The sequence below is a fragment of the Anguilla anguilla genome, chromosome 9, assembly GCF_013347855.1.
Source record: "Anguilla anguilla isolate fAngAng1 chromosome 9, fAngAng1.pri, whole genome shotgun sequence".
Taxonomy (NCBI): Eukaryota; Metazoa; Chordata; class Actinopteri; order Anguilliformes; family Anguillidae; genus Anguilla; species Anguilla anguilla.
Window position 1 is genome coordinate 29,876,004 of NC_049209.1, and position 26,021 is coordinate 29,902,024.

General features: G+C 45.4%; 1 protein-coding gene across 1 annotated transcript; it reads left to right on the forward strand.

Moving 5' to 3' along the window:
* Positions 1 to 1,430: 1,430 nt before the first annotated feature.
* On the forward strand, positions 1,431 to 25,175 carry LOC118234988 (myotubularin-like). Its single transcript, XM_035431920.1, has 15 exons — positions 1,431 to 1,508; positions 3,662 to 3,748; positions 13,541 to 13,613; positions 13,974 to 14,068; positions 15,027 to 15,137; positions 15,255 to 15,356; positions 15,473 to 15,556; positions 16,532 to 16,681; positions 16,821 to 17,009; positions 17,300 to 17,485; positions 18,044 to 18,247; positions 18,751 to 18,843; positions 19,920 to 20,033; positions 20,156 to 20,332; positions 21,442 to 25,175. The coding sequence occupies exons 2-15, from the start codon at positions 3,686 to 3,688 to the stop codon at positions 21,613 to 21,615; spliced, it is 1,815 nt and encodes a 604-aa protein (XP_035287811.1). The 5' UTR covers positions 1,431 to 1,508; positions 3,662 to 3,685; the 3' UTR covers positions 21,616 to 25,175.
* The last annotated feature ends 846 nt before the right edge of the window (positions 25,176 to 26,021 follow it).

Below are 26,021 nucleotides of genomic sequence, written 5' to 3' on the forward strand. Positions count from 1 at the left end.
GTCTTTGATATGAACTTGGCAAGCTTTTTCAATCAATTCAATTTACAATGATAATGCACCTACTCTCACCCACTCACACTCCGCCCCCTCCCTTGTGTCACTTCCAGATTTGTTCTCCATTTATCTACTGCACTGTTCCATATTCAGTCTCATGGTGGGTATTTTAAATAAAACTTTTGCCAAAGGAGGAGACCTTTATATTACATTTTCTGCAAGTATTTATAATGTGAAATGATGAGATTCATGTCTTGATATTTATATGTGATAGAAAATTACTTAAACGTAAAGATTACATTAAACAAAAGTTGTCATTTGGAGAAACAAATACACAAGATCACTTCTAACATAGAGCAAGTAAGGATGAGAAGTGTGGTGTGGTCTGCAGGAGTGAGAAAATCAAGTGACCAATTGCAAAAGTGGGAGAATGGGGATAGAGGACATGCAAAACAGTTAAAGTGTAAAAATCAATGTGGGCCATCCAACTTCCAAGGCACTCAAATTGAGAGTGCACAAGTTAAAAAGCTCTGCTGGGTGGTTCATTCAGATAAGGCGCTGTTCTCCTTGCATGCCTGTGTGTGTGTGTGTGCATACAAGATGCCCCTGTTCATGTCCTTACCATTCATGGATGTGCATATTGCCTTATAGCTTTTAAAATGTAGACTTCCAATCATATTCATAATCAATTAAAATTAGAAATTGAAACGCTGTGTCAGTTTATCCGCATTTTAAGGTCAATCAGCATGGAAATAGTTATAAGATTTGCAGGTTTCATCCTCAGACAATAGGTGGCAGCAGAATCCAGCCAGTGGACTGGACACTAGACTTCCAAATATCACTGCTGAAAGCCATTCTTAGTTCATGGAGCTGATTTATGATGATATTTTGGCAAGTATTCTTGGCTGTTTTCTGTGTCAAGAGCTTTGAACCTTGAAAGTTGAGCAAACTCAAAAGTGGTATTGTAATAAGTTGCGAAAGAATTTTTAATTGGATGAATCAAAAATATTTTACAGTGTGGTGAGCCTGTTCCAGAAGCAGCCATATATGCCCAAACCATGACACTACCTCCTCCATGTGGACACTGTTGACTCCAAAAACAGCCTCTAAGTATACAAGATATGTTTTATCTTTTAAAATTTACTTCAATCAGGACACTGAACTTGAAACATTTTGTTTGTATTATGTAAAATTTCTGCTTTACGTTCATGTGAACGTGTAACATACAGTAGGCAATTTAAAGTTATGGAAATATACTTTAGGTAGTGTGCAAATGTGTATGGTTATGAGAAAAGTATTACCACCACTATTACTGATTGCCGACGTACAGTACTACTAAATAATTATATTCAAATAACTACAAATCACGAAATGCCTCGTAGGGCATGACCTCGAAAGGAACCAATCCTGGCATCCGGGAACCTGTCACGTGGTAATGCGCGAGTTCTACCAGCTGCTGTGCGAAAACAGACGCAGGAACTCGTCGGGCGCAGGGCATCGAGTGATATTACTGGGTAAGTAAGATCGTTTGCGGGCAAAATAAATTCAGAATGCATTTTTTGTCTTTTTAAATCGCATTTGTGTTGTTTTCTTCTGTTGACGCGATAAGAAAAGTTTAAATTGGCACTATAGCAATGCGGGCCTGAGATATTTCCTGGTCCAGTAATAACACTACTGTACTGTGCTGGTCGGAGGTCGGACTGGGTGCAGTTGTTTAGCTAGCTAGCTGAATTCAAAACTTCTGTAAGTTACACCTTCCAGTTCGCCGTCTAGGTGGATAACTCACTGGAAAGCAAATGCGTCGCGCTTCTCTTAAGAAACGAACGTGTAATACCCTTATTGGTTTCCATTCATATGTACTCATTTGTTTTTTCGAAGTTTGGCTCTAGGCTAGCTAAGTGGTTTTCTGAAAGTTGCCTGCTTCTCCTGGCTAACTAACGTTAGCCCTGGAGGAAAGGGTAGCGCAGGCCATTTTAAGTTTCCGTAGGGGTTTTCAGTATGCTGGTAAACCGTATGGTCTCTCTGATATCTAAAATTAGCCAAAAACTCGAATTACCTTGCTTGCTGAGAACTTAAACTTAATGACACAACGGAAACAAGACAGACTGTCGTTAATTAGTGTGAAACTAGTGTTACACTTGCTAGCTAGATAACTAATGTTCGTGTCTTGCCTTATAGTTTCGCTGATGAGGAATTGCGGTTGTTTCTGTTAATGGAGCTAATGTTAATAGAGATTATTATTATTATTATATAACGTTATTTAAATAGTCACCATTGCATATGACTCTCAGAGTGAGCTTGGGAACAATACAGCAATGCTACAATTTCGACTATATCTAGGTTCCCAGTAAATACTTCATTTACGTTTCGATAATATTAATCCGTAGTCCGTCCGGCTACCTGCTGTGTGCCGATAGCTATCCAGGTAGCCTATTGCCAACGTTAGCCCACAGGTTGAAGTTTACAATGTTTATTTACCTGTAGCAAGATTACCAATTAGCTAGCCAAAAAATCATAAGATTAATTTGTTGGGCCTTATATTAGCGCGCTCCTGTATGTTTTGTCGTTCAAATTGCCGTGGCGTTATGTTTGCTTGTTTTAACTAAATCACTCAAACTGAAATATAAATTGATTTAAAGGTTTTATATAAAAGAAAAGTATCCACATCATGTAGATAGCTAATTTATCTACATGAACGTCGGATTAGTTTTATCCAGCAAAACTGCTCATCTGAGCAACAGGTGTTCCGCTTGCAGTCTCTTGCAATAGCTGCGGTTTCAGTCTGCTATTTAAGGTTAACTACGCGGAATTAGAAGAGCTGACCGACTTTGAGGCAAGCGTTAGCTAGGTACTTATAAATAGGTCTGGGCTGCTTAATACACTAACGCGGGATTTTGCTTTCGTATCTGACCTGCGGTTTTGTTTATTTATTCTGACTGAGCAAGAGCGTGATCAGAGGTGTGTGTGCGCGCGTAGTTTTGGGACGGGCTGGATGTCCTCTTCATGAGCTAGTGTCGTGTGGGTCATTCTTGGCTTAAGAGATGGTACACAGATGAGCACAAGTTTGCGCCTTCCAGCTGCATGCTGATGCCAAGAGATCATAATTTCAATAGTGACAATTGTGCCCCTGGTTTTACTGCTTCGGCAAGAAACAGCATGTGCCCAACATCTTAATGGGCCTAGTTGGTTCTTCTGTGGCGGGTCTGTGTTTAATAACTTTATTAAGCGTTTGGACGTTGTCACAGCATTAGTTAACCGTTCTGTGGTGAAGTTATGGGTACAGACGGGGAAATTGAATGGAAGATTTCAAATCACATTGTGCCTGGTAGCATTTATCTAATAAAAGATGGAAAGTTGAATGCAGCACCCGCTTTTCCACAGTCCCATATGTGTAGATGGTAGAGACCTGAAACTGCAGTGAAGTTCCGGGGGTTTCTATTCTCTCTGGGGAAAGTGCCATTTCTCACTTCTTGGTTTTACTTCTCTGTCCAATTTCGGTGGTGCAACTGTTCCAGTGTGTCCTTAAATTATACTGTTCTTTTCAGAGTTTCTATGCAGTTAAATCCCATTTGCTTTATTGGCTGAAGAAAATTTGTTGCCAACGCTCAGTGAAATAACAGCTAACAAAGGGAAAATCTCTATCTCTCTTCCCCTCCTCTACTTACAGTGCCCAAGAAAGTACTCCCAAGTGATGGCCTCAGCTTCAATACCAGCATTCAATTCAAACGCCTTGGAAAATAATTCCTCTAGAAACGTAAGCACTACATTCCTTTAATACCTTTTAATACTTACTGCTGCGTTTCCACTCACTGAATTGAGGTTTGTAATGTTGTGCCATTTTGCTATATTTATGAATGAATATTTTTTGATTGTTTAGTTTATAAATTCATACACCTCTGGATGGCTCATTTATAAATTCATACAACACTGGATCTCTTCCATCTCCATCTGTATTTCATCTCATTTGACATTATGCGCTGTACAGGTGCGGGTGTGGAAACTGTAATGGTGTGCACGGCCTGGATGCCATGTAACCGTTGTTGATGGGATTCATTATTATTGGCTCTGACGTTTTTGGTGTCTGCTTTCACTTCCTGCCCCTGGGTGTTGGCCTTAAGCTCCCACTCTCTGTAAAAAGGGAGAACAGGTTTGCAGATTCCACCTGTTACCTGCCTGTCTGTCAGGTTTCCGCATGCTTTCTCTTTCTCTCTCTCATTTGCACACACTCTCTCTTTCTCTCCCACACACAATAATTCAATAATTGCAAGTGCTGGTTGTGTTCGTTTCTGTGCTTGGGCACTCGTAAAACAGCCCTGTATGGAGATTGTAAGTTGGTCTTGGAGAGGTGTGCAGGTTGAGCTTTGGGAGGCTGAGAGATACAGCAAGAGGGTGGAGCTTAAAGAGGTATGATTATGTGTGATTCGTATGCCTGGTTTCTATCTGATGCTTCAGCAATGTGAGAGCGTAAATAGCTCTCTCTCTCACTCACTCACACTCACTCTCATTCTCTCTCATTCTCACACACTCACACTCCTGGTATGATAATGATGCCAGATATCTTCTAAACATTGTTGTTCTCCCAGGGAGGTGGAGAAAATGAAACCATTCTCTCTTCTGTCTCAGTTTCAGTTCAAGTCTCAAAGTTATGTTTCTTAATACTGTAATATAGGCAGACGCATGCGTCCCATTTTAAAAAGTGGAACTGTGTCAGATCAAAAGCCAGGGCTAGCCCAGTGTTGCCCATGCTTAAACCACCCACCAGATTGCCATTTCCTGGCTTGAGGGTGGCTGGCTGCTTTTATCCCCAAGCCCCTTAAAAAAGGTGAAGTTTTCACTGCGCAATTTGCATGCACTGAAAGTGGAATAGGGGAGAGTCTGTGTCACTAATAGTATTGCAGTAGCTCCCTGAGACTTTTTTTGGCAGTTTATAACTTCCCCTTTTTATCACTGGGGCTGTGGTATAGACAATTTTATTATGGATTTTAACATGTAGTAAAGGCAAGTTCAGTTGTCGTTTTGCAAGAAGTTTGTCTGGCCAGGTCTTTTTCTCGGTGGGTTAGTAGGCCCATGGCTACCCAGATTTCTGAGGATTTGTTGTAGCACCAGTGGCTCAAACATTTTTTCCCACGGCATGCAGGAACTACCGCCATGGGCTATGCATGGGAAATTGTGGTCACTCACTCACGGACAACCTGCGGGACGCATGCGCAGATGGTGCATCATTTAGTAGGACGCATGCGCAGGTGCATCTTCCAAAATCACCACTTTGAACGGCACAAGATTTTTAAGCACAGCTTTATCGCCTAACGTTACTTTAGCTAACCCTAACATGTTAGCGTTTCGCCTACTTTAGTTAACCTACTTAGCACGTACCACCGATACAGATGTATGTGCACACCTAGGACAACAAATAACATTACAGAGGTGAGGATATGCCATAGCTAGCTAGCTATATAGTTAGCCAAGTTCTACTCATGACACTTTGTACAGGTACCCCGTGGGTCTGCACGGTTTTGTGCTTGTTCATTTATGTTATTCAGTTAGATAGGCAGAGTGACAATGACCAAGGCAAGCGTAAAGTTGATCAGACGATATTGTACAAAGACACCTAGAAATGTGACTAAAGCCGCGTTTCCACCAAAAGTACCCGGAACTTTTAGTCCCAGGAACTACTTTTCAAGGAACTAAAAGGTTCCTTCAGCCCATTGTTGTCTGCGTTTCCACCGCGGTCTAAAGTCCCGCGAAGATTAGGCAAATTAGCCCACTGACGTATGAAAAAGCGACGTTGTCGTCGGTCCATCTGTCCTATGATTTCTTCTGTAACCCCATACTACCACCGAAGTAGCCTACATTATTTTCTAATAACCGGGACAGCCCGGAGGGGTTTATTCCACTTATATACAATGGGTTACCAACAATGACTATATATGGTTACTTTAATATTTATTGATTTTTATCGATTTAATCACCTGAAATTGAAATATTCTTCTGCAGCCGTTTGGTGCATATTTTACCGTTGTCAAGCAAAACTGTCGTTGGTAGTTGAACTTGGACCGTTGTTATGCAACAAAACGGATATAACAGGCCAATAGTCAGATTGTAACTGTTTTATATATCCTCTCAAACACATTCGTTATGTTTTTATGCAAACATTCACTTTCATGTCTTGACATCCGAGGCGACAGAATATATTCACATTCCACAAATAACTGGCAACAACAGCAGAAAACATGCACACGTTGTAAACAATTTGCTGTTGAATTGATTACTTTCTCATCGTCAATTCCATATAGGCTAATCGCAAAATGACAAGAATAGAACGAAAACTCGGACTAGCGTGAAAATTTAAATTAGCAGTGGTACAGCCACCGTTTGCGTTCCTTCAAAGTTACTGCTAGCCGAGCAGTGAAGTGTGCCCTCCAGATGCGAACCATGCACCAAAAATTAGTCCATAGTCTTCCTGGTCTTTTTGTGGAATTGAAGAATGGCAGAGTAAAATTACGGCAGTCTGAAAAAGCAAAAGGGACGATTACTAGAATTAACCTGTTATTGTACCCTGACAAAAAGTGCGGAAGGTGATTTCCAGTTTGCTTTTACTGTATCACCAATGTAAATTACGCAGAACTACCGCATACCTCACATAAACTGTATCAAACGTTCTGAGTCAATTACAACGGGCTAACAAAAGAAAATCCGGAAGAAAATATTCAGCAACCGAATTAAACCGTTTGAATGTTTTGGTACGTAATATGCTGTCCCAACACGAATGCTTAGCATTTTATAAAACGAATACTAAAGCAAGAAAAGAACAGAAGAGCACACGGTATAATTCCAAGACGTTGGCAGGCTATAACCAAAAGTAAGCTACTGCGCCGCATAACATACAAGTTTGATTTCAAGTTATTATGAAAATAAATCGGTTTGCAGCTGCAGATTTTTTAAAATGGCGGTTGAAATAAAACACTGCAAGTAGTCGACCAATCAGAAATCTTCAGCGCTTGCGCCCCACCCCAAAGGTTCCGGTACTTTTGGAAAGTACTACCCCCCGAGCAGGAACGTTTTTGGGGGTAAAATAAAGTCCCCAGAACTTAATTTAGACCCTAGTTCCTGCGGTCGAAACACACTGAGTTCCTCAAAAGGCAGTGTAGCTCAGACTCTGTGGTAAACTCTGCTGTGAAGGAGGACCATGGTTATTGTAGTGTGGTAGCAGCTTTTGAAACTGCTTGACAGAAATGAGTCAGATGAAGAACACAGGCCAAGGAGACTGTGGGCACCCGATTGACCAGCTGGGGTTGCAAGAGAGCAACGAGATGCAGATATGTGCTTACCGAAATTTCCCTAACCTTGGCAACACTACTGGCATTTATGTGTTGCCCTGTAGAGCCCCCAGCCACAGTCAGCACTGTCACGGTCGGGAATGGCTCATTCATGCATTACAACTGCGCCTTAACAGGATGAGCCACCCAGCAGCCCCATCTATTGCCAATTTATCCAGAGTGCTTTGTCTGAAAGGACATGTGAGCTGTTGGCATTATCGTTAAGAAAACCGTCCAGAGAACATCATCGACTAAGAAGCAGTTTGACTTAATGCATGCAAGATGTAAGGACTTGGAAAAACCACAAGAAAAGATGGGGCCTTACTCTCCTCCTTCTCAGAAAAGGAAGATGAAGGTATCAGATCTGAGATCACTGGGTTAGTTGGAAATATTCTTCAAGTGTAAGCTAGGGTTTGGTGCGGGCTGAGTTCCCTGACTTGGTGTTCGGTGTGATTTGAGTCCTTGGCACATCATATTTCAGTCCATAATGCATGTAACAGGATGTAGCCTACTCTGGAAGAATGCTCAAGAATCCCTGGTTTTCTTATAAGATTTTTGAATTCGCTTCTCAGAGGGCCTGTCAAAAGCTGAGAGCACCCAGGGCCAATCTTAGTTGTCAGGGGAGCAGGGATGTCATGGGGAGGAGAGCATTTCAGAGGTCTGCATGCGTTTATAGATGGGTAAAAATAATTTCATCCGAAGGAACTGTCTTGACTTTGATACAGCAGCTGATACAGCAGCTCCATTACTCCGTTTGAGAGTTTACTTGTGTGTTTTACTGGGGGGATTTGGCCTTTTGATGATTATTTAAGGTAATAGAAGCCATTGAGGTTTGTTCTTTTTCGTTGGCTGTTTCTGATGTTCAAGAATGAGAAATTTACTTGCTTTACATCAAATGCCAGGGGAAACTGAAATAAAGCTGAAATATGACCTGTTATGCTTTTTGGCAAGTGTTTAGGCCCAAATTTATTTAAATTTTTTTTAAAGATTTTAAGTTGTGGAGACTTCAGTGGGAGGAGAATGTATTTTTAGCCCATGGATCCAGTGGATCCAGCTACCCTGCTGGAAAAGCTGTTCTGTAGCAGGGTTTCAAGGGTTGGGTTGCTTCGTCCATTTTTGATACAATAGGGCATTTGATTTTTTTTTTTTCCCATGTTTTCCATAAAAATTCCGGCTTTAGGCAATAGCCTACGTTTCCAAATGCTGCTCATGGGGCAACCTAAATGATGGTCCAAACGAAAGTTTTGATTTTTGAAGAACTGGGGTGACTACCTTATCTGGAAAAAAAAGCCAGTGTCAGTTTTTGGGCTTTCGTCTTAGCCCAGATTCAACTGACCTGTCATTGTGTTCCATTAAGACCTTGATAAGTCAAATTAAAATAAGTGTCATTTTGCTGGACTAAAACAGCCTGCTCCTACACCGGCCTTTTTTGGATTAGATTGGACACTCCTGTTTTAGGTATTATAAATCATTGCAGCCAGTAGAAATGCAATAAAATGAGTTCAAAGTAAGATTAGTTTAAAGGTGCCCTAAGTGGAACTTGCTCACAAAGATATTCTCTGTGACGTCAGGAATGGTTCCACTGCAGCTCATGTCTTTTGTTTAAGTTATGTCAGAAAGCCTGTAGTGCCAGACGAGCCTACAAAGAAACCTGTAGGGTGCCGTTCTGTTGCCCTGGGGTGTAGTAACACTTTTGTTCACTTGTCTATTTTAGGATTGTAATGTGTTCAGATTTTGTATGGGTGTTTGCTGCATGGATCTGTGGTATTGCATTTCTTGGATAGCACAAGTTAACTTGCGGTTAGTGCTTATGTCCTGCTGATTAGTATTGTCAAGGAAAAACGTTTTGGGCCACAGCTTTACTTGTTTGTTTCAATAGTTATTCTCATCCAACAGGGCAATTTGCCTCTAAGCATAGCTTAAAAATGTTTATAAGCAATGTTTTAAATTCTAGTAAAGGTGCTGGAAGTTCAGCAGTTTGTATTATGGTTCTAGGTTGGCATAAGCTAACTTGCATTTAGTGCTGGATTGATGCTGCACTAACACTTGCTGGTGAGGGAAAGTTTTTAGCCAGCTCTGGTGCTGTTGCGTGTAACAACTCTTGTGAAGGCACTTATGATCCCTTTCATTGTGTTGAAGTGTTGGTCCCAACGTCTGTGTTTTTAGGGCTCGTTTTAAAGAAGCGGATTAGGCTAAATCATTATATTTAAATCTAATTTCTTCCATGTCTAGAATCGGCTGCTTCTATATTTGATTTAAGTAAGTACTGTGGTGGCTGTACCACAAACCAATACAATTTGTATCTGAGCTTATATTGAGGCCTGAAAAAGGCCAGCCAGTCAGAGAACCAGGAGGAAGTGGACTCTGAAATGACTTTCATGTTGAATTGACTGTATTGTGTGGCAACACTCTTGATTCCTGGTGTTGCAAATTCACTGTGTAACACCTGAACACACTTTTACCACGCTACAATTACCACTGTGTGCTGTGTAGACATAATGTGTGACTGATAATTCCCAAAGGCAAACAACTGAAGCAGCTTCCTCCGAAACTTCCTCCGAAATGCATTTGCTGGCCTCGTGTGCTGATGGCCAGGTCTGCCCCTTTTTCACATGCATCCAGGAGCACTGCAGCTGCAACAGAAACAGAACACATTTGGCTACAATCTTGCCTACATTTAACTACAGCTCGAGTCTAACCGCTTACATTTGAACCAGTCGGTGCATTTTTGGGTCAGTGGGTTCAACGTGTGATGCTGTGTTTGTTTGTAACCTTTATTAGCAGGGGTGAGCCCCTAAGCTGTTTTTAATTTTTTAAATAGAAATGTATCTTCCCAGTAACCGTGGGCCTGTTTTTAACTGTTTAAACAGTCTCCTCATATCACAGCTTCTCTTCCTGAGTTGTATATTAGCCTAATCATTTTGGGTTGTTGAATGTAGAATGAGTCTGGCCAGTTGCATGTTTGACCAAAGGTGAGTGGGGTGCACTTTATGATATCACAGGGAATATTTCTGGTCGAATATTATATTAATAAAATTTATCCTCATCTGGATGTTGATTGCAGCTGCCGTGGCTCATACCCTTGAAACTATAGATCATATTGTTTTTTTCATGCAAGTTGACTTGGCTTTTCTAGAAGAACATGACCTGGAGACTTTATGGATTGTTTAGAGTATTTATTTGTCTTTCTATTTCTTTAAAGGATGATATATGTTTTTGTGGTCATCAACAACTATAGCGGTGTACTGCAATATTTTGGTACTGTTTTACTAAATGATACAGTGTTATATAACTACACAATGTATATTATTATTGGTCCATTGCCTTTTAATCATGTGAATAAGGTATGGTACACTCCGATTTAGTGAATGAGTGCACCAGAACCTTCAACCTTCAAAAATTGCACTATTGGCAGTTTCCCCCCTTGCCTGTTACTGTGCTCAGCTACATGAAACTCTGAGAGTCACCCTGCTAACCCTCTAACCCAGTGTTAACCAACCTTTTCAAGCCCAAGATCACTTTTTTTTTCCAAAATGTAAGCCTTGATCTACCACTCCGATATCTTCCAATTAAAACCCACTTACCATGAGTAAGACTGTTCTGTCATATTTATTTTTGCAATTTCTGTTACGACAGGCTCTATGTAGGCTATGTACATACATACACACAAAGACACAGTTATGCACAGTTATCTGTTCAATGTACAATTTTCATATTTACGGTAGGCCTATCTGTTCAATGCAAAATATTCATATTTACAGTATCTGTTCAATGCACAATATTTAGTTTCTCAATTCAATGAATATTCACATTTACAGATACGGTAGCCTTGCCAAAACGTGGCAACCTGGACGTTTCTGTAGCTGCCTTGCTTATAGCTGTAGGCCTGCTGAAAAGCGACTGCTGTGCTTTTAGCCCTCTTTTCAGTTCATCTATTCTTTTTGATCTTAATGCGCTGTTGAGTGGATACGAGTCTTTGAATTTAGCATGGGAGGTAGCATGATGACGTTCCAGGTTGCCACGTTTTGGCAAGGCTACCGCCTGTTGGCATATGAGGCATATAGTCTTCTCATTCGCTGACGTGAAAAAAGAAATTCAGGCTCCCATTCCAAGTGGAAATAATACGTTTTTGATTTCATTTTCGCCGGACCCTCAGCCACATCGATGTTGTCATGTTAGTTAAGGTTGGCACCGCTAGCAACTCCCGCTGTACAAACTGTTAGCGTTAATGTTATTACTTCCTCGACCCTCGTTACATGATTTTTTAATTTTTTATTACCCCCACCCACAATTGGATGCAGCCATTCATAGACCTCAGCGTATCAAATAACCAATTAGAGATTGTAAGATAACATGACCTATGCGTGATTCAAACCAACGAGCCAGAGCTAGGTCTAAAAAGCTTGTTAAAACAACCAACCAACCAGAGCATGAAAAAACTTTTCTTTTTTTTTTTTAGAAAATGCGAAAATGCTAGGGATCGACAGTGAAGGCTTTGAAGATCGACCAGTCGATCGCGATCGACCTGTTGGTTACCCCTGCTCTAACCTCTCTCCTGGGGTATTCTTAAAATGTATGAAATATATTCCTGGGCTCTTCATAGAGGCTGCCCAAAGTAGACACTGGAGCAGTCATAGAAAATGAAGCATTTTAATTTAAATAAGATTTACGTTTTGACTTAGCATCTTCTTCAGAGTTGACTCTTATGCTTATTTCAGCTGTGCACACCAGGAGTGTCAAACGTATGTCCTGAAGGGTCGTAGTATCTGCAGATTTATGTGGATTCCTCTCAGTCAGCAGCCAGGTTAGGCATTTGAAATGAGGTGTGTGGGCCTTTCAGCCAATCATTGACTTAAATGAATCACCTGCCTATGCACACAATAACCTGCAGATACTGCCGACCTCTAGATTGTAGTCCTTGTGTGAAACCGCAGTGTTTCCCTCCTCAAGCAAGTGCCACTTGGTTAAATGATTGCTGCAGTTCAAGTTCAGCTCACTGATATGGTTCAACTCTCTGCCAAGGCTAAGAGCTAATCTCAGAAGAGCCTTGTGTGTTGAATAGAGAATGGTCAAAAGCTGTGTTTCTGTGCTTAAAAAAACAGAAGAAACTGTATTTCCTTCTTTTAGAATAATATAGGCCTAGTCATATAAGCAAAATGAGGCTCAAAATGTATTTGTCTTTCAAAATTTTCGTAATTATAGTGGCTGTTTTTGGGGATAAAATATTGCCCTCTAGGAGCAATAGACTTCCAGGTTGTCCATTCCAGCCTGAAGGACAGGGTCCCGCTATACAGCTCAGTGCTTACACCCCCTGCAGTCAGGAGGACAGCTTGGGCACAGTCAGTAAACAGTGGTAAACGGTCTAGATACAACTTCTGCTTTTGAGATCTGTATATTTTTTTTGTCTGTTACTTCATCGCTTTCTTTTTTCCCCTCCCCACTTACTCTCTCTGTCCTCCACTCACTGCCCTGACCCTGCTTCCTCTTATTTTTCATCCCCTGCTCTTTCTCTCTACAGCAGTCTCTCCTCTCCTGAAGCTCACGCATTAGTTTCATCCCCTGTTCTTTCTCTCTACAGCAGTCTCTCCTCTCCTGAAGCTCACGCATTAGTTTCATCCCCTGTTCTTTCTCTCTACAGCAGTCTCTCCTCTCCTGAAGCTCACGCATTAGTTTCATCCCCTGTTCTTTCTCTCTACAGCAGTCTCTCCTCTCCTGAAGCTCACGCATTAGTTTCCTCCCCTGTTCTTTCTCTCTACAGCAGTGTCTCCTCTCCTGAAGCTCACGCATTAGTTTCCTCCCCTGTTCTTTCTCTCTACAGCAGTCTCTCCTCTCCTGAAGCTCACGCATTAGTTTCCTCCCCTGTTCTTTCTCTCTACAGCAGTCTCTCCTCTCCTGAAGCTCACGCATTAGTTTCCTCCCCTGTTCTTTCTCTCTACAGCAGTCTCTCCTCTCCTGAAGCTCACGCGTTAGTTTCCTCCCCTGTTCTTTCTCTCTACAGCAGTGTCTCCTCTCCTGAAGCTCACGCATTAGTTTCATCCCCTGTTCTTTCTCTCTACAGCAGTGTCTCCTCTCCTGAAGCTCACGTATTAGTTTCCTTGCAGGGAGTTTTTGCGCAGGTGCTGCGCTGCGTGATGCGCAGGCCGAAGGCTTGGCCTGCGCGTCGTTGGCGCAGGACACCGCAAGGGTCTGCGTTTCCGCCTGCTTAAACTCTCTTTCTCCTGTGCCGGCAGGCCTCCAGGGAGAACCTCAACATGGACTCGCTGTCTGATGTGCCCTTACTGCCAGGAGAGGAGAGAGTGACCGGTGAGTCACCATCGCCTCTGCTCTGTCAACGCTCCCTTTCCTCCTTTCATCAGTGCCCTTGTCTGAGAGCTTGCTGAAAGTGGTCTCGTGGTCACAGACATGTAGCAGGAATACACTGATTACAGTTAGTTCTATGAATTTTAATGCCTGCCAGTTGTTGAGATACCTAAAAGTATATTATGATATGCACAATAGCTTTAAACACATTTTGTGATTAAAGTTAAGGTGATTTGTTTGCTAAAGGTGATATAGCCCCAGCCCTGCTGTAGACCTTAGTCTACTCCAACAGCACACAATATCTATTGCATTTTTGTGGTGCTAACTTGCCCCCCCCCCCCCCCCCCCCCCGTCTGCCTTCAGACAAGGATTTGATGTACATCTGTCCATTCAATGGAGCCGTTAAAGGGAAAGTCATCATTACGAACTACAGACTGTATTTCCGGAGCGTGGATGTGGTAAGACAGCTCTGTGACACTCTGGGTAATGTCAGCCCCATGGGATTCTGGGGCAGATACTTTATTTAACCATTTAATCCTTTAGATACAATTCCTGTAGTTTACTAATGGTGATAAACATTTTCAGTGATAAAGCATTTCAAATAAGTGGCCCAGGTCTGCTATTTGTAAAAGTCAAGTCCCAGTAAAGGTTTGATTCGATTTGATTTTGTTAGGATCCGCACTAGCTACTGTCAAAGCATCAGTTAGTTCTCCTGGGGTCCACATATAACAGAAACATTTATAAAGACGTGCAAGCAAAAAAAACCATTAAAGATACAACAATCACAACATAATGAACCAAAACAACAAAATCAAATTAACTTATTTCAGTCACAACACAAAAAGATACCAGACATAGGCTACTATGAACACATTTCTATTATACTAGTTAAAAACACACTGTGAGACTTCCTCTGAGCTTCTTATAGAAGCTGGCCTTGCCTGTGGCTTGCGTGACGGAAGGTGGCAGTTTATTCCTTTCTGACATTGCCCTGTCCTTTACTGTTTACTGAAGGTAAAGTGTTTTCTGTTCTTATGAGTACACAGCGAAGAATGAATATTTCATATTAGTTCAATTCTTAATCAGTTCTCAGACTGCTAATTTTTTGTGTTTAAAATGATTCCGTCTGAATGGAAGTCCCAAATGCTGAAAGTGTGGACACCTAGACATTGAACCAAAACCGTTTGTTGAAAATGATTTTGAAGCAAATGATAATGAGCCAAGTCTGCATTGCGCAGATCTGCCTGAGCGCTAATGGTGGAACATAAACGCATGTTTTCAGTAGCCTGAATGAATCGACCAGTCGGCTGGAAGGAAGAGCTGCACACACAGGGCTCTCTGGGACTGCTTTAAAGGCTTCTGAGGGTTGGTTTGTTTGTTAGCAACCAGTTCTCTGCCTTTTTCCTGTTGTCATAGGAACCTGTCGTGATGGTTGATGTGCCATTAGGAACCATCAGTCGGGTAGAAAAAATGGGTGGAGCTTCCAGTCGAGGGGAGAATTCCTATGGGCTGGATATCACTTGCAAGGTAGCGTTGCTCTCCACCCACGGTTTAGAGCACTATGACTGATCCTTGCCAGGAAGAAGCCGTCTGAAATCAAGTGCATGTTTCAACATTGTGTGCGTGTGCGTGTGTGTGTTTCAGGATATGAGGAACTTGCGATTTGCTCTGAAGCAGGAGGGTCACAGCAGGAGAGACATCTTTGACATCCTGTCCCGGCTGGCCTTCCCCCTGTCCAACGGCATGGTCAGTCTCTGATCGGTCCTGACCCAGCCCTCCGCTGGGACACGTGTGCATTCCCTGGGGTGCAACCCTAACTCGGAAATGCCCCCCCCCCCCCTTTTGTCTCTCCCCCTCTGCAGCAACTCTTTGCGTTCCTGAGCCAGGAGAAGTTTCATGAGAACGGCTGGACCGTGTACGAACCCATGCAGGAGTTCAGACGACAGGTGAGGGACCACAGCGGGACCGTCTCTGTGCGGTCGTGGTCTGCCATGCAGTGAATAGCGGTCCGATAAAGAAGCAGACCAGTCTCCTGAGATGCCTCTGAATTTGTCAAAATGGGGGCAAAATTATGATATATCTGGAGCAGTTAGCTTTGTAATCCAGGCATACAGCATCACCACAAATGCAGTTTCAGACACCCTTTGAATGAATAGTGTAGCTTGAAGCAAAGCAGGGATGTTAAAATCCAGATGTCAGAGAAAAATGGTTCATTCACTATTACAGTATTTAATCCATGCTGAGTTAACAAACATTAGACAACTCAACATAAAGCAATATTTTGTTATCCAGCTTCAGCTAGCTGAAGAACATGATTGCTTCTGTTAACGTAATGATATCTGGCTAGCCAGCTAGATAGCCATATATTTTCAATGACAGTCCAAAGATACGCACAAATAACACCTAAATTCATACATCATTGGTTTGTTATATATTTTAGTAAATACAGATGCCCTGTTCTCTTCTTTTGAAACTGCTTGACAGAAAATGTCCGGTTTCCCAATTAAAATGAGCAATGCCCCATATAGTCAGTGTGTTATCAGCTGTTCCTGTGGGATATCAAGGATCAGGTGCTCTTGCATTGCTTTTTTGTGAAAAGTATTTTTAGCTAAATGGAACACGGATTCTGAATCTGTTCTTTGGCACAATTTCTTGTCATCATCTGTAATGTTTGTCATTTTGTTTTTATTGACCAATTGCTGTTGATTAATTATTTTAAGCATTAAATCAAATTGAACAATTATCGTCAAGTACGTTCCTGTTTAATCTGGGCGGATCTCTGATTCCGTGCACTGCTGTGCCTAAATGGGTCCGCTCGCTGTTTGCTTGTAACGCCATCATTTCGCCGAGGGCTTCTCTCACTTAAATGGCCTCCACAGTTCCCCTCCTCTGATTGGTTTTTGCGTGTGCCGTCTCTCCAGGGTTTGCCCAATGACAGGTGGAGGATCACCTTCTTGAATCAGAGCTACGAGCTGTGCGACACCTACCCCACCATCCTGGCGGTTCCCTCCAAGGCCTCCGAAGAGGACCTGCGGAAAGTAGCCAGCTTCCGTTCCCGCAGCCGGATCCCCGTGAGTCTCTCCCTGCGGTGCCTCCCTCTCCGCCCCCCCCCCCCCCCATCTCCTCCCAAGACAACGACGACACGCCCTCTCTGCTCTCTCATGCCTCTCCCCCTTTTCCTCTCCGCCTCTCCTCCTTCCCTGTCACCAGGTGTTGTCATGGATACACCCGGAAAACCAGGCGGTGATCACGCGCTGCAGCCAGCCCCTGGTGGGCATGAGCGGCAAGCGCAACCGTGACGACGAGCGCTACCTGGACATGATCCGCGAGGCCAACGGCAGCACCGGCAAGCTGACCATCTACGACGCCCGGCCTAACGTCAACGCTGTGGCCAATAAGGTCAGCCATGGGGGCCCCGGGTCGTACAGGTGTCTGAGCACAGACCGTTTCCTTATTGAACCTGAGCGGTTTCCAAAGGGAGGGAGAGAATTTTGGTTCTGTTGTGCATCAGAAACTGAGTGGATCAGATTGCGAGCCTCGTGATTGATGACGCTGCGTTGCGTACCTGGTATAGTTGCACTGGTGTGTGTGACGGATGCTATGTCTGAGCTTTTGTGCTTGACGGATGTGCGTGGACCTGTTCAGTGTCGGCTCCCATGATCACTCTGGCTCCGTCTCCACGGTGACAGGCGACAGGGGGCGGTTACGAGGGGGACGATGCCTACCAGAACGCAGAGCTGGTGTTCCTGGACATCCACAACATTCACGTGATGAGAGAGTCCCTGAAAAAGCTGAAGGACATTGTCTACCCCCAAGTGGAGGAGGCTCATTGGCTGTCCAGCCTCGAGTCCACGCACTGGCTGGAGCATATCAAGGTGAGTCACTGCGCCTGCCCCAGAGTCACTCTGCCTGCGGTCGTCTCCAGGGTCACTGTGTCCCCTTTGCAGTTGTATTTTATTTTTTTAATGTTGTTAAACTGGCATAACAGGCCAGGCAGCTGGCTGATGTCAGCGTGGGTGTAAACGGTATAATAACTGCCTGCTGCATCCTGCCACCACACACGAGCCACACCCAAAAACAACATTCAGTCCTCACACAGAAAACCCTCTATTATTAAGGCTGGGTGTTCGTCACAGAATATATTAGCAGTCACAGCAGAGCTGTTCACAATCACTGAAAACTGAAAAGGCGACAGAAATCATCAAGAGTATTTTAGAAAACATCCATTTATTCAATGAATAGATCTTAATGGGAGACGGATTAAAATGACTTGCGGAACTGTACCAGGTGCAACAAACTGTTTGAATTTTCAAAATAATCGGCGGGCAGTTGCCGCTAGGAGTAAGGATGAATAAAATGCGTTGATAAGATGGTGCACGCCATAGCCACGCACGCGCTTCACGGTACGCCGCGGCGTCACCGCCTCGTTCCAGCTGGTGCTGTCGGGGGCGAGCCAGGTGGCGGAGAAGATCTCCACGGGCAACTCGGTGGTGGTGCACTGCAGCGACGGCTGGGACCGCACGGCCCAGCTCTGCGCCCTGGCCATGCTCATGCTGGACAGCTACTACCGCACACTGCAGGGCTTCCAGGTGCTGCTGCAGAAGGAGTGGATCAGCTTCGGACACAAGTTCTCCTCCGTAAGCACTGCCGTGGTCCCCCCCCCCCCCCCCCCCCCCCCCCCACCGGCCACCGGGCCCCCTCCCGCCGTTAGCCCCAAAAACTCCTCTGATCCCCCGGCTCTGTGGGACAGGGGGCTCCAGCTTTGGGCTGTAGATATTAACTCTTTAAGGCGTGAGATCAGAAATACTATATGCCATTAGAACGTTCTTGACAGAACATTCCAATGCTTATGTAACAATCCCTAGTGGTGATTGAGAACAATGGAGTTCGAGAACACTGACTTCAGAATTTTGAATAAAACATTCTGGATAACCTACTCTTCAACGGGCTAAACAGCTCACAGGCTAGATTACTGCTTTGTCTGAGTCATATTGTGCCGGGGAAGGGAGGGGCTTGCCAGGGCTGTACCCAGTATGCAGGAACTCCAGAATATCTACCAGAAGACATGATTACTTACAGGTATGCAAAGAGAAAGGAAACAGCCGTGTAAATTCATCTTCACGGTGTGTCTTGTTTGCAGAGGATCGGTCACGGTGATAAAAACCACGCAGATGCGGACAGGTCTCCCATATTCCTGCAGTTCATCGACTGTGTCTGGCAGATGACCAAACAGGTGCTGTATGCGTACTGTGACTGTGTCATACTGTGTCCCATTGACTGTGCTGTGTGTGTACTGACTGTCGCATAGACTGTGCTGTGTGCGTACTGCCTTTCCTACAGACTGTGCTGTGTGCATACTGACTGTCCCATAGACTGCTGTGTATGATGACTGTCCCATAGACTGTGCTGTGTGTATACTGACTGTCGCATAGACTGTGCTGTGTGCGTACTGCCTTTCCTACAGACTGTGCTGTGTGCATACTGACTGTCCCATAGACTGTGCTGTGTGCATACTGACTGTCCCATAGACTGTGCTGTGTGTATGCTGACTGTCCCATAGACTGTGCTGTCTGTATGCTGACTGTCCCATAGACTGTGCTGTGTGTATACTGACTGTCTCATAGACTGTGCTGTGTGCATACTGACTGTCCCATAAACTGTGCTGTGTGCATACTGACTGTCCCATAGACTGTGCTGTGTGTATACTGACTGTCCCATAGACTGTGCTGTGTGTATGCTGACTGTCCCATAGACTGTGCTGTGTGTATACTGACTGTCCCATAGACTGTGCTGTGTGTATGCTGACTGTCCCATAGACTGTGCTGTGTGTATGCTGACTGTCCCATAGACTGTGCTGTGTGCATGCTGACTGTCCCATAGACTGTGCTGTGTGTATGCTGACTGTCCCATAGACTGTGCTGTGTGTATGCTGACTGTCCCATAGACTGTGCTGTGTATACTGACTGTCCCATAGACTGTGCTGTGTGTATGCTGACTGTCCCATAGACTGTGCTGTGTGTATGCTGACTGTCCCATAGACTGTGCTGTGTGTATACTGACTGTCTCATAGACTGTGCTGTGTGTATGCTGACTGTCTCATAGACTGTGCTGTGTGTATTCTGACTGTCCCATAGACTGTGCTGTGTGTATGCTGACTGTCCCATAGACTGTGCTGTGTGTATGCTGACTGTCCCATAGACTGTGCTGTGTGTATGCTGACTGTCCCATAGACTGTGCTGTGTGTATGCTGACTGTCCCATAGACTGTGCTGTGCTGTGCCGTTTACTGACGATCTGGTTCTCTGCTCAGTTCCCCACAGCTTTCGAGTTTAACGACCGATTCCTCATGACCGTGCTGGACCACCTGTACAGCTGTCGCTTCGGAACCTTCCTTTACAACTGCGAGAGCGCCCGCGAGGCCAACGTAAGCTACCCGTTTTCATGCTCTCATTGGCTCACACCTCACAATGTCCATCTCCCATTGGTCCAGAGCGCACCGCACACCGTCCCACCCCCATCGCTCACTTTTACCGTTGTGATTCGCAGGAGGTGAAGTTAAAGACGGTGTCCCTGTGGTCACTCATAAACAGCGACTCCTCCTCCTACATCAACCTCTTCTACACCATGGAGTCCAGCCACGTGCTCTACCCCGTGGCCAGCATGCGCCACCTAGAGCTCTGGGTGAATTACTACATCCGGTGGAACCCCCGGATCCCCAAGGAGGTAAACGGAGATGCAGCCCAAGGGCAGCATGCGCACCTCCCATAACTCCCTTTTTTCAACGGGGAAAATTAAATACAGCTAATTGATAGACTGTAAGATCTGAACAGTGTGTAGGCTAAGCTGGTGTGGAAGCTGATAACGCCTGATAGATACTCAACGCATGCATGTGCCCTAGCACTTGGTGACCTCATCTCTAAATGCAGGGGGCTCAGGGCTCGGAGGGAAATGCACCATCGGGATTTTGAAACATTGACGTGCAGTACTATGTGGGTGGCTTTTATTAAAACCTACCACGTTTCTAAGGGGAACCTCCTTATTAAGATAATTACAACAAATGATATGATAAACTTTAAGGGATGTTTTACTTTGGTGTAACACAAATGAAGCTTACTCCATTGTGTAGTATGAATGCTAGCGACGTCAGCTGTCCCTGCTGGCTGTTAATAGCAACGCCATTCCTCTCGGTTGTCCAGCCCCAGTTCTCTTCCATTCATTTTCGGGGACCTCGCCGTAATTAATTGTTTTAAAGCACAAACTAATTATTGAGGATAATAGATTGATAAAAGAGAGTATTATCGTCAAATGGTCCCTTGAACTAAAGAATTGATCTATTTCAGTTACTTACACTTCCAGGTGGTTAGTTCATTACTGGCTGTGTAAACACTTCTACATCACAGAACCCCTTCTGCATGCTGGGGTGTTGGGTTTCTGTCTGGTCCAGTGTGCCCCGTACTGGCCCACAGACAGCACCAACGAGCAAACCTAGTTTACCCCAGGAGGTCTCCCATCAAGTACTAGCCAAGCCCACACCTGCTTAGTCTCAGCAGTTGGTTGTAAGAAGGGTACAGGGCGGTGTGGCGGCTAACTATTGAGGGTGCTCCCTTCTTCCAGTGGATGTCTTTACAAGTCTTTCAGCTACCATTTAATGAATCCCAGGTAGGAAAAATTCAGCTGAAGTGCCTATATTCAAGTGAAGTCGGTCACCAAGGGTTTGGGGGGCGTGTGAGTTGACTTGGTACTAGCCTTAGGCTGTACACTTACACTGTGTTTATGTCTGTGCATGACTGTGAATCTCTCTCTAATGTGTGTCTGTCGCCCCCTTGTGGCAGCCGCAGAGCCCGGTGGAGCAGAGGTATAAGGAGATGCTGGCACTGAAGGACCAGTATCTAAAGAAGCTGCAGGAGCTCCAGCTGTCTGACTCCACCCCCCACCTGTCCAACAGCTCCACCCCCTCCCCAGCCTCACCCACGCAGCGGGTCACACACCTGAACACACACTTCTGACATGCACATGCCCTTCTGACCCCCGCACACGCCCTTATGACCCCCTACACACGCCCTTCTGCCCCCCCGCACACACCTTTATAACCCCCTCACACACCTTTGTGACCCCCGCCCACGCCCTTGTGACCCCCCGCACACGCCCTTATGACCCCCGCACACACCCTTCTGACCCCCGCACACACCCTTCTGACCCCCTGCACACGCCCTTATGACCCCCGCACACGCCCTTCTGACCCCTGCACACGCCCTTATGACCCCGCACATGCCCTTCTGACCCCCGCACACGCCCTTCTGACCCCCGCACACGCCCTTATGACCCCCGCACACGCCCTTCTGACCCCCGCACACGCCCTTATGACCCCCGCACACGCCCTTATGACCCCCGCACACGCCCTTATGACCCCCGCACACGCCCTTATGACCCCGCACACGCCCTTATGACCCCCGCACACGCCCTTCTGACCCCCGCACACGCCCTTCTGACCCCCGCACACGCCCTTATGACCCCCGCACACGCCCTTATGACCCCCGCACACGCCCTTATGACTCCGCACACGCCCTTATGACCCCCTGCACACGCCCTTCTGACCCCCGCACATGCCCTTCTGACCCCCGCACACGCCCTTATGACCCCGCACACGCCCTTATGACCCCCTGCACACGCCCTTATGACCCCCTGCACACGCCCTTATGACCCCCTGCACACGCCCTTCTGACCCCCTGCACACGCCCTTATGACCCCGCACACGCCCTTCTGACCCCCGCACACACCCTTATGACCCCCGCACACGCCCTTATGACCCCCTGCACACGCCCTTATGACCCCTGCACACGCCCTTATGACCCCCTGCACACGCCCTTCTGACCCCCTGCACATGCCCTTATGACCCTCGCACACGCCCTTATGACCCCGCACACGCCCTTATGACCCCCGCACACGCCCTTATGACCCCCGCACACGCCCTTCTGACCCCCTGCACATGCCCTTATGACCCCCGCACACGCCCTTATGACCCCCGCACACGCCCTTATGACCCCGCACACGCCCTTATGACCCCCGCACACGCCCTTATGACCCCCTGCACACGCCCTTATGACCCCCGCACACGCCCTTATGACCCCCGCACACGGCCTTATGACCCCCTGCACACGCCCTTCTGACCCCCTGCACACGCCCTTATGACCCCCGCACACGCCCTTATGACCCCGCACACGCCCTTATGACCCCCGCACACGCCCTTATGACCCCCGCACACGCCCTTATGACCCCCTGCACACGCCCTTATGACCCCCGCACACGCCCTTATGACCCCCGCACACGGCCTTATGACCCCCTGCACACGCCCTTCTGACCCCCTGCACACGCCCTTATGACCCCCGCACATGCCTTTCTGACCCCCTGCACACGCCCTTATGACCCCGCACACGCCCTTATGACCCCCGCACACGCCCTTATGACCCCCGCACACGCCCTTCTGACCCCCGCACACGCCCTTATGACCCCGCACACGCCCTTATGACCCCCGCACACGCCCTTATGACCCCCTGCACACGCCTTTATGACCCCGCACACGCCCTTATGACCCCCTGCACACGCCCTTATGACCCCGCACACGCCCTTATGACCCCCTGCACACGCACTGCGTCTGTACAGAATAATGCGTCATAGCTATAACGATAGTAATCCAATGATGATCATGCAATAACTCACAGGAAAGCCTTCACAAAAAAGACCTTTTTCAACAACGGACAAGCCTTAAAGAAGTGTATGTGTGTGTGTGCGCTTTTGTGTGTGAGAGAAATAATGTTTGTGCATTGGTGTGTATCAGTTTGGAAAGTTTTGATACTAAAGCTAGTTGCTCTTGTAAACTTGACTAAATGAAAAGGGCTGTTTGTGGCCCAGAGGCTGGTGTGGGAAGTGTGTGAATGAGTACTGTTCAGGAGAGTATGCTTAACTGAAACACAGGGATTGTGTTTAATACTGTGTGTGAGTAAAGGAACACAGGGAAAATGTTTAATTACTGTGTTTGAGTTCCACCTGTTTCAGTATTTTTGTGTCACGCCACCAGCATGGTATTTAAAGTAAATCTCACCAACTCTCCGCTGAGTCCCTCTAGAGAGAGAGAGAGAAGGGCGGGAGTTTGGTGCTTTAGTCACACATCCAGGTGTGTGGACTGACTTCCCCTCTCCACTCAACTGACATTGTAAATAAAGCAGATTATATGCACACCTCCTTTAAATGGGTTACTGCTCATTTTAACCAAGCTCTTCCTAGTAGGGTCTTGCTGGTTGTGGGAACGCCTGGTGCTGTCACGTTGAACGTTGGAGCTGAAAGTTTCACTTGTGTGAAGATGTGTAGTATTGGGACCAGTGGCGTCCATGTCTCTAATGAGCCAATGGCATAGGTCAGGCGTGCTGTTGGACAGAGACACGCTTCGGTCGTGGTTGGCGGAAGGTGCTTTTCGCCTGTAGCGTAGGTGATCTGGACAGTGTGGAACATGCTGCAGGCTTGGTGAGGAAGATGAGGATGATCATGATGAAGATGGAGAGTAAAACCAGCCGGCTCTATGGACTGTGGGACCCTGGCCAGTCAGGGCTTATGAGCAGGGCTGCAGGCGCAGTCCGATTCTGTGCCTTGACCATCTGAGGTGGTCTTCAGACAGATGCTTTGTGGTAGTTTATGGCTGTTTTGATTGGAACAGTGAGGAATGACGTCTCCTGCTGCCTGGTTTGCGCTCTGTTTTTCGGGAGAGAACTCGCTACCCTTTGTCAGGTCTGTCCCACCCACCGGGGGTTGCCAGGTCACCCTGGTATAACCTCTCCCCTTGGTCTGCCTGTGGGGAGTCAGATGGTGATTTTAGCCAGCAGGACATGGGGGGATGGTGGAGGTAAGGGGGTTTCCTGGAGGCTCCCAGCAGTGGGACACTGACCTCAGATGAAGGGAGTCAATGGGGAGAAAAACACACTTCACTGTTGTGTTTGTAGGGAGAAAAAATATTTTTTACTTTGTACAAGTATATTAACTGTAATTTACCTCAGACTCAGAAAAGCCTATTTTACTGTTTGAAATTATATTGTTGTAAAATATAATTATTTTATTTAGTGTAAAGCTTGATGGTTTTATAAAAAACAAAAGGAAACCAGTTCAATTTGTTTTGTGTTTTTTTTTTCTTTTTTTTTTTTTGAATGAGCTATTTCAGTAGCAGGAGTCTGCTTCATGCCTTGTTTATTTTTGACTTTTGGGTTTGTTTTGTTTTTACGGTATGAGTGATTCAGTTATAAGAGGCCAAATGACCTACTGTATCATGTGTCTGCCATGAGAAACAGTCCTCTATCCCATAATGCTTTGCAGGGGTCCTGTGATTCTCCTTGGAGGAAACATGTTAACCTGAATTTGTTTTTATTCATCCATCATTCATAGGACTCTTGGTTTTATTTCAGTTTTTTGGATATGTTATTGTCCTGCCATAAATATAATATGTAAACTGCACTGTTTGTTGGCTAGCTCTTGTTCTGTAAATAATTCTGATTAAATTAATTTAAAGATTTCCTACATCAAATGGCTTTTTGTTTTTTTCTTTACCATATTGTCCAAGTACTGTTTTCTCTCTTAGAGGAACTTTTTCCTGCCTCCTTCGCTTTGGCTAAAGCTCATTTATCACAGTGGTGCAGGCCCCACTCAATATGGCTTGTTCTAGTGCAGTAGTACTGTCATGCACTTCCTTTTGCACCTTCCCAAGAAGTTGATTGGACAGCGGTCACTTGTACAAAACTGCTGCAGGACTACTAGGACCTGAAGTAGAGCGCACATCACACCTGATTTGAAGTAATTGCAGTGGTTTCCAGGTGAACAGCTGATTATAAGGTACTGTTACTAGTTTTTAAGTCATTATATGGTGTAGAACCTGCATGTGTCTGACTAGCTTTTAAGTTAGGTTCCCAACAGCTCTCAGAGAATCTGATTGTGGTAGAGGCAGTTGATGCTTTAAACCAGTGGTAACCAACCCTGTTCCTGGACATCCACCATCCTTTATGTTTTCACTCTAATCCTAACAACGCACAACTCATTCAACAGCTATAGATCTTGCTGAGCTGGTAAGTTAAGGTGTGTGAAATTAGGGTTAAATTGAAAATGGATGGTAGATCTCCAGGAGCAGGCTAGGTTACCACTGCTCTAAACAAAAACTTGGAACAAAAGCCTTTTCTTCAATTAAGATGCTTCGTCCTGCATTTATGTGTTTTTGTCTTGTTTTATTGTATCTTGGTTTAAAGTCTTAAATACTTCAACCAAGTTCTTTTATTTTTCTGCTTTTGTTTTATTGTGAAGCACATTGCAGACCTGTGTATAATGTGTGCTATATGAAGACTGACTGATTGAATCATGTGGATGTATGTCTGTGGTTGAG

Bases quoted from the DNA above. Each gene is read 5' to 3' on its own strand.
- LOC118234988 (XM_035431920.1), top strand. From the start codon at position 3,686: ATGGCCTCAGCTTCAATACCAGCATTCAATTCAAACGCCTTGGAAAAT. The intron at 3,749-13,540 runs GTAAGCACTACA...CTGTGCCGGCAG, and splicing joins AAAATAATTCCTCTAGAAAC to GCCTCCAGGGAGAACCTCAA. The intron at 15,357-15,472 runs GTCAGTCTCTGA...CCCCCTCTGCAG, and splicing joins TCCCCCTGTCCAACGGCATG to CAACTCTTTGCGTTCCTGAG.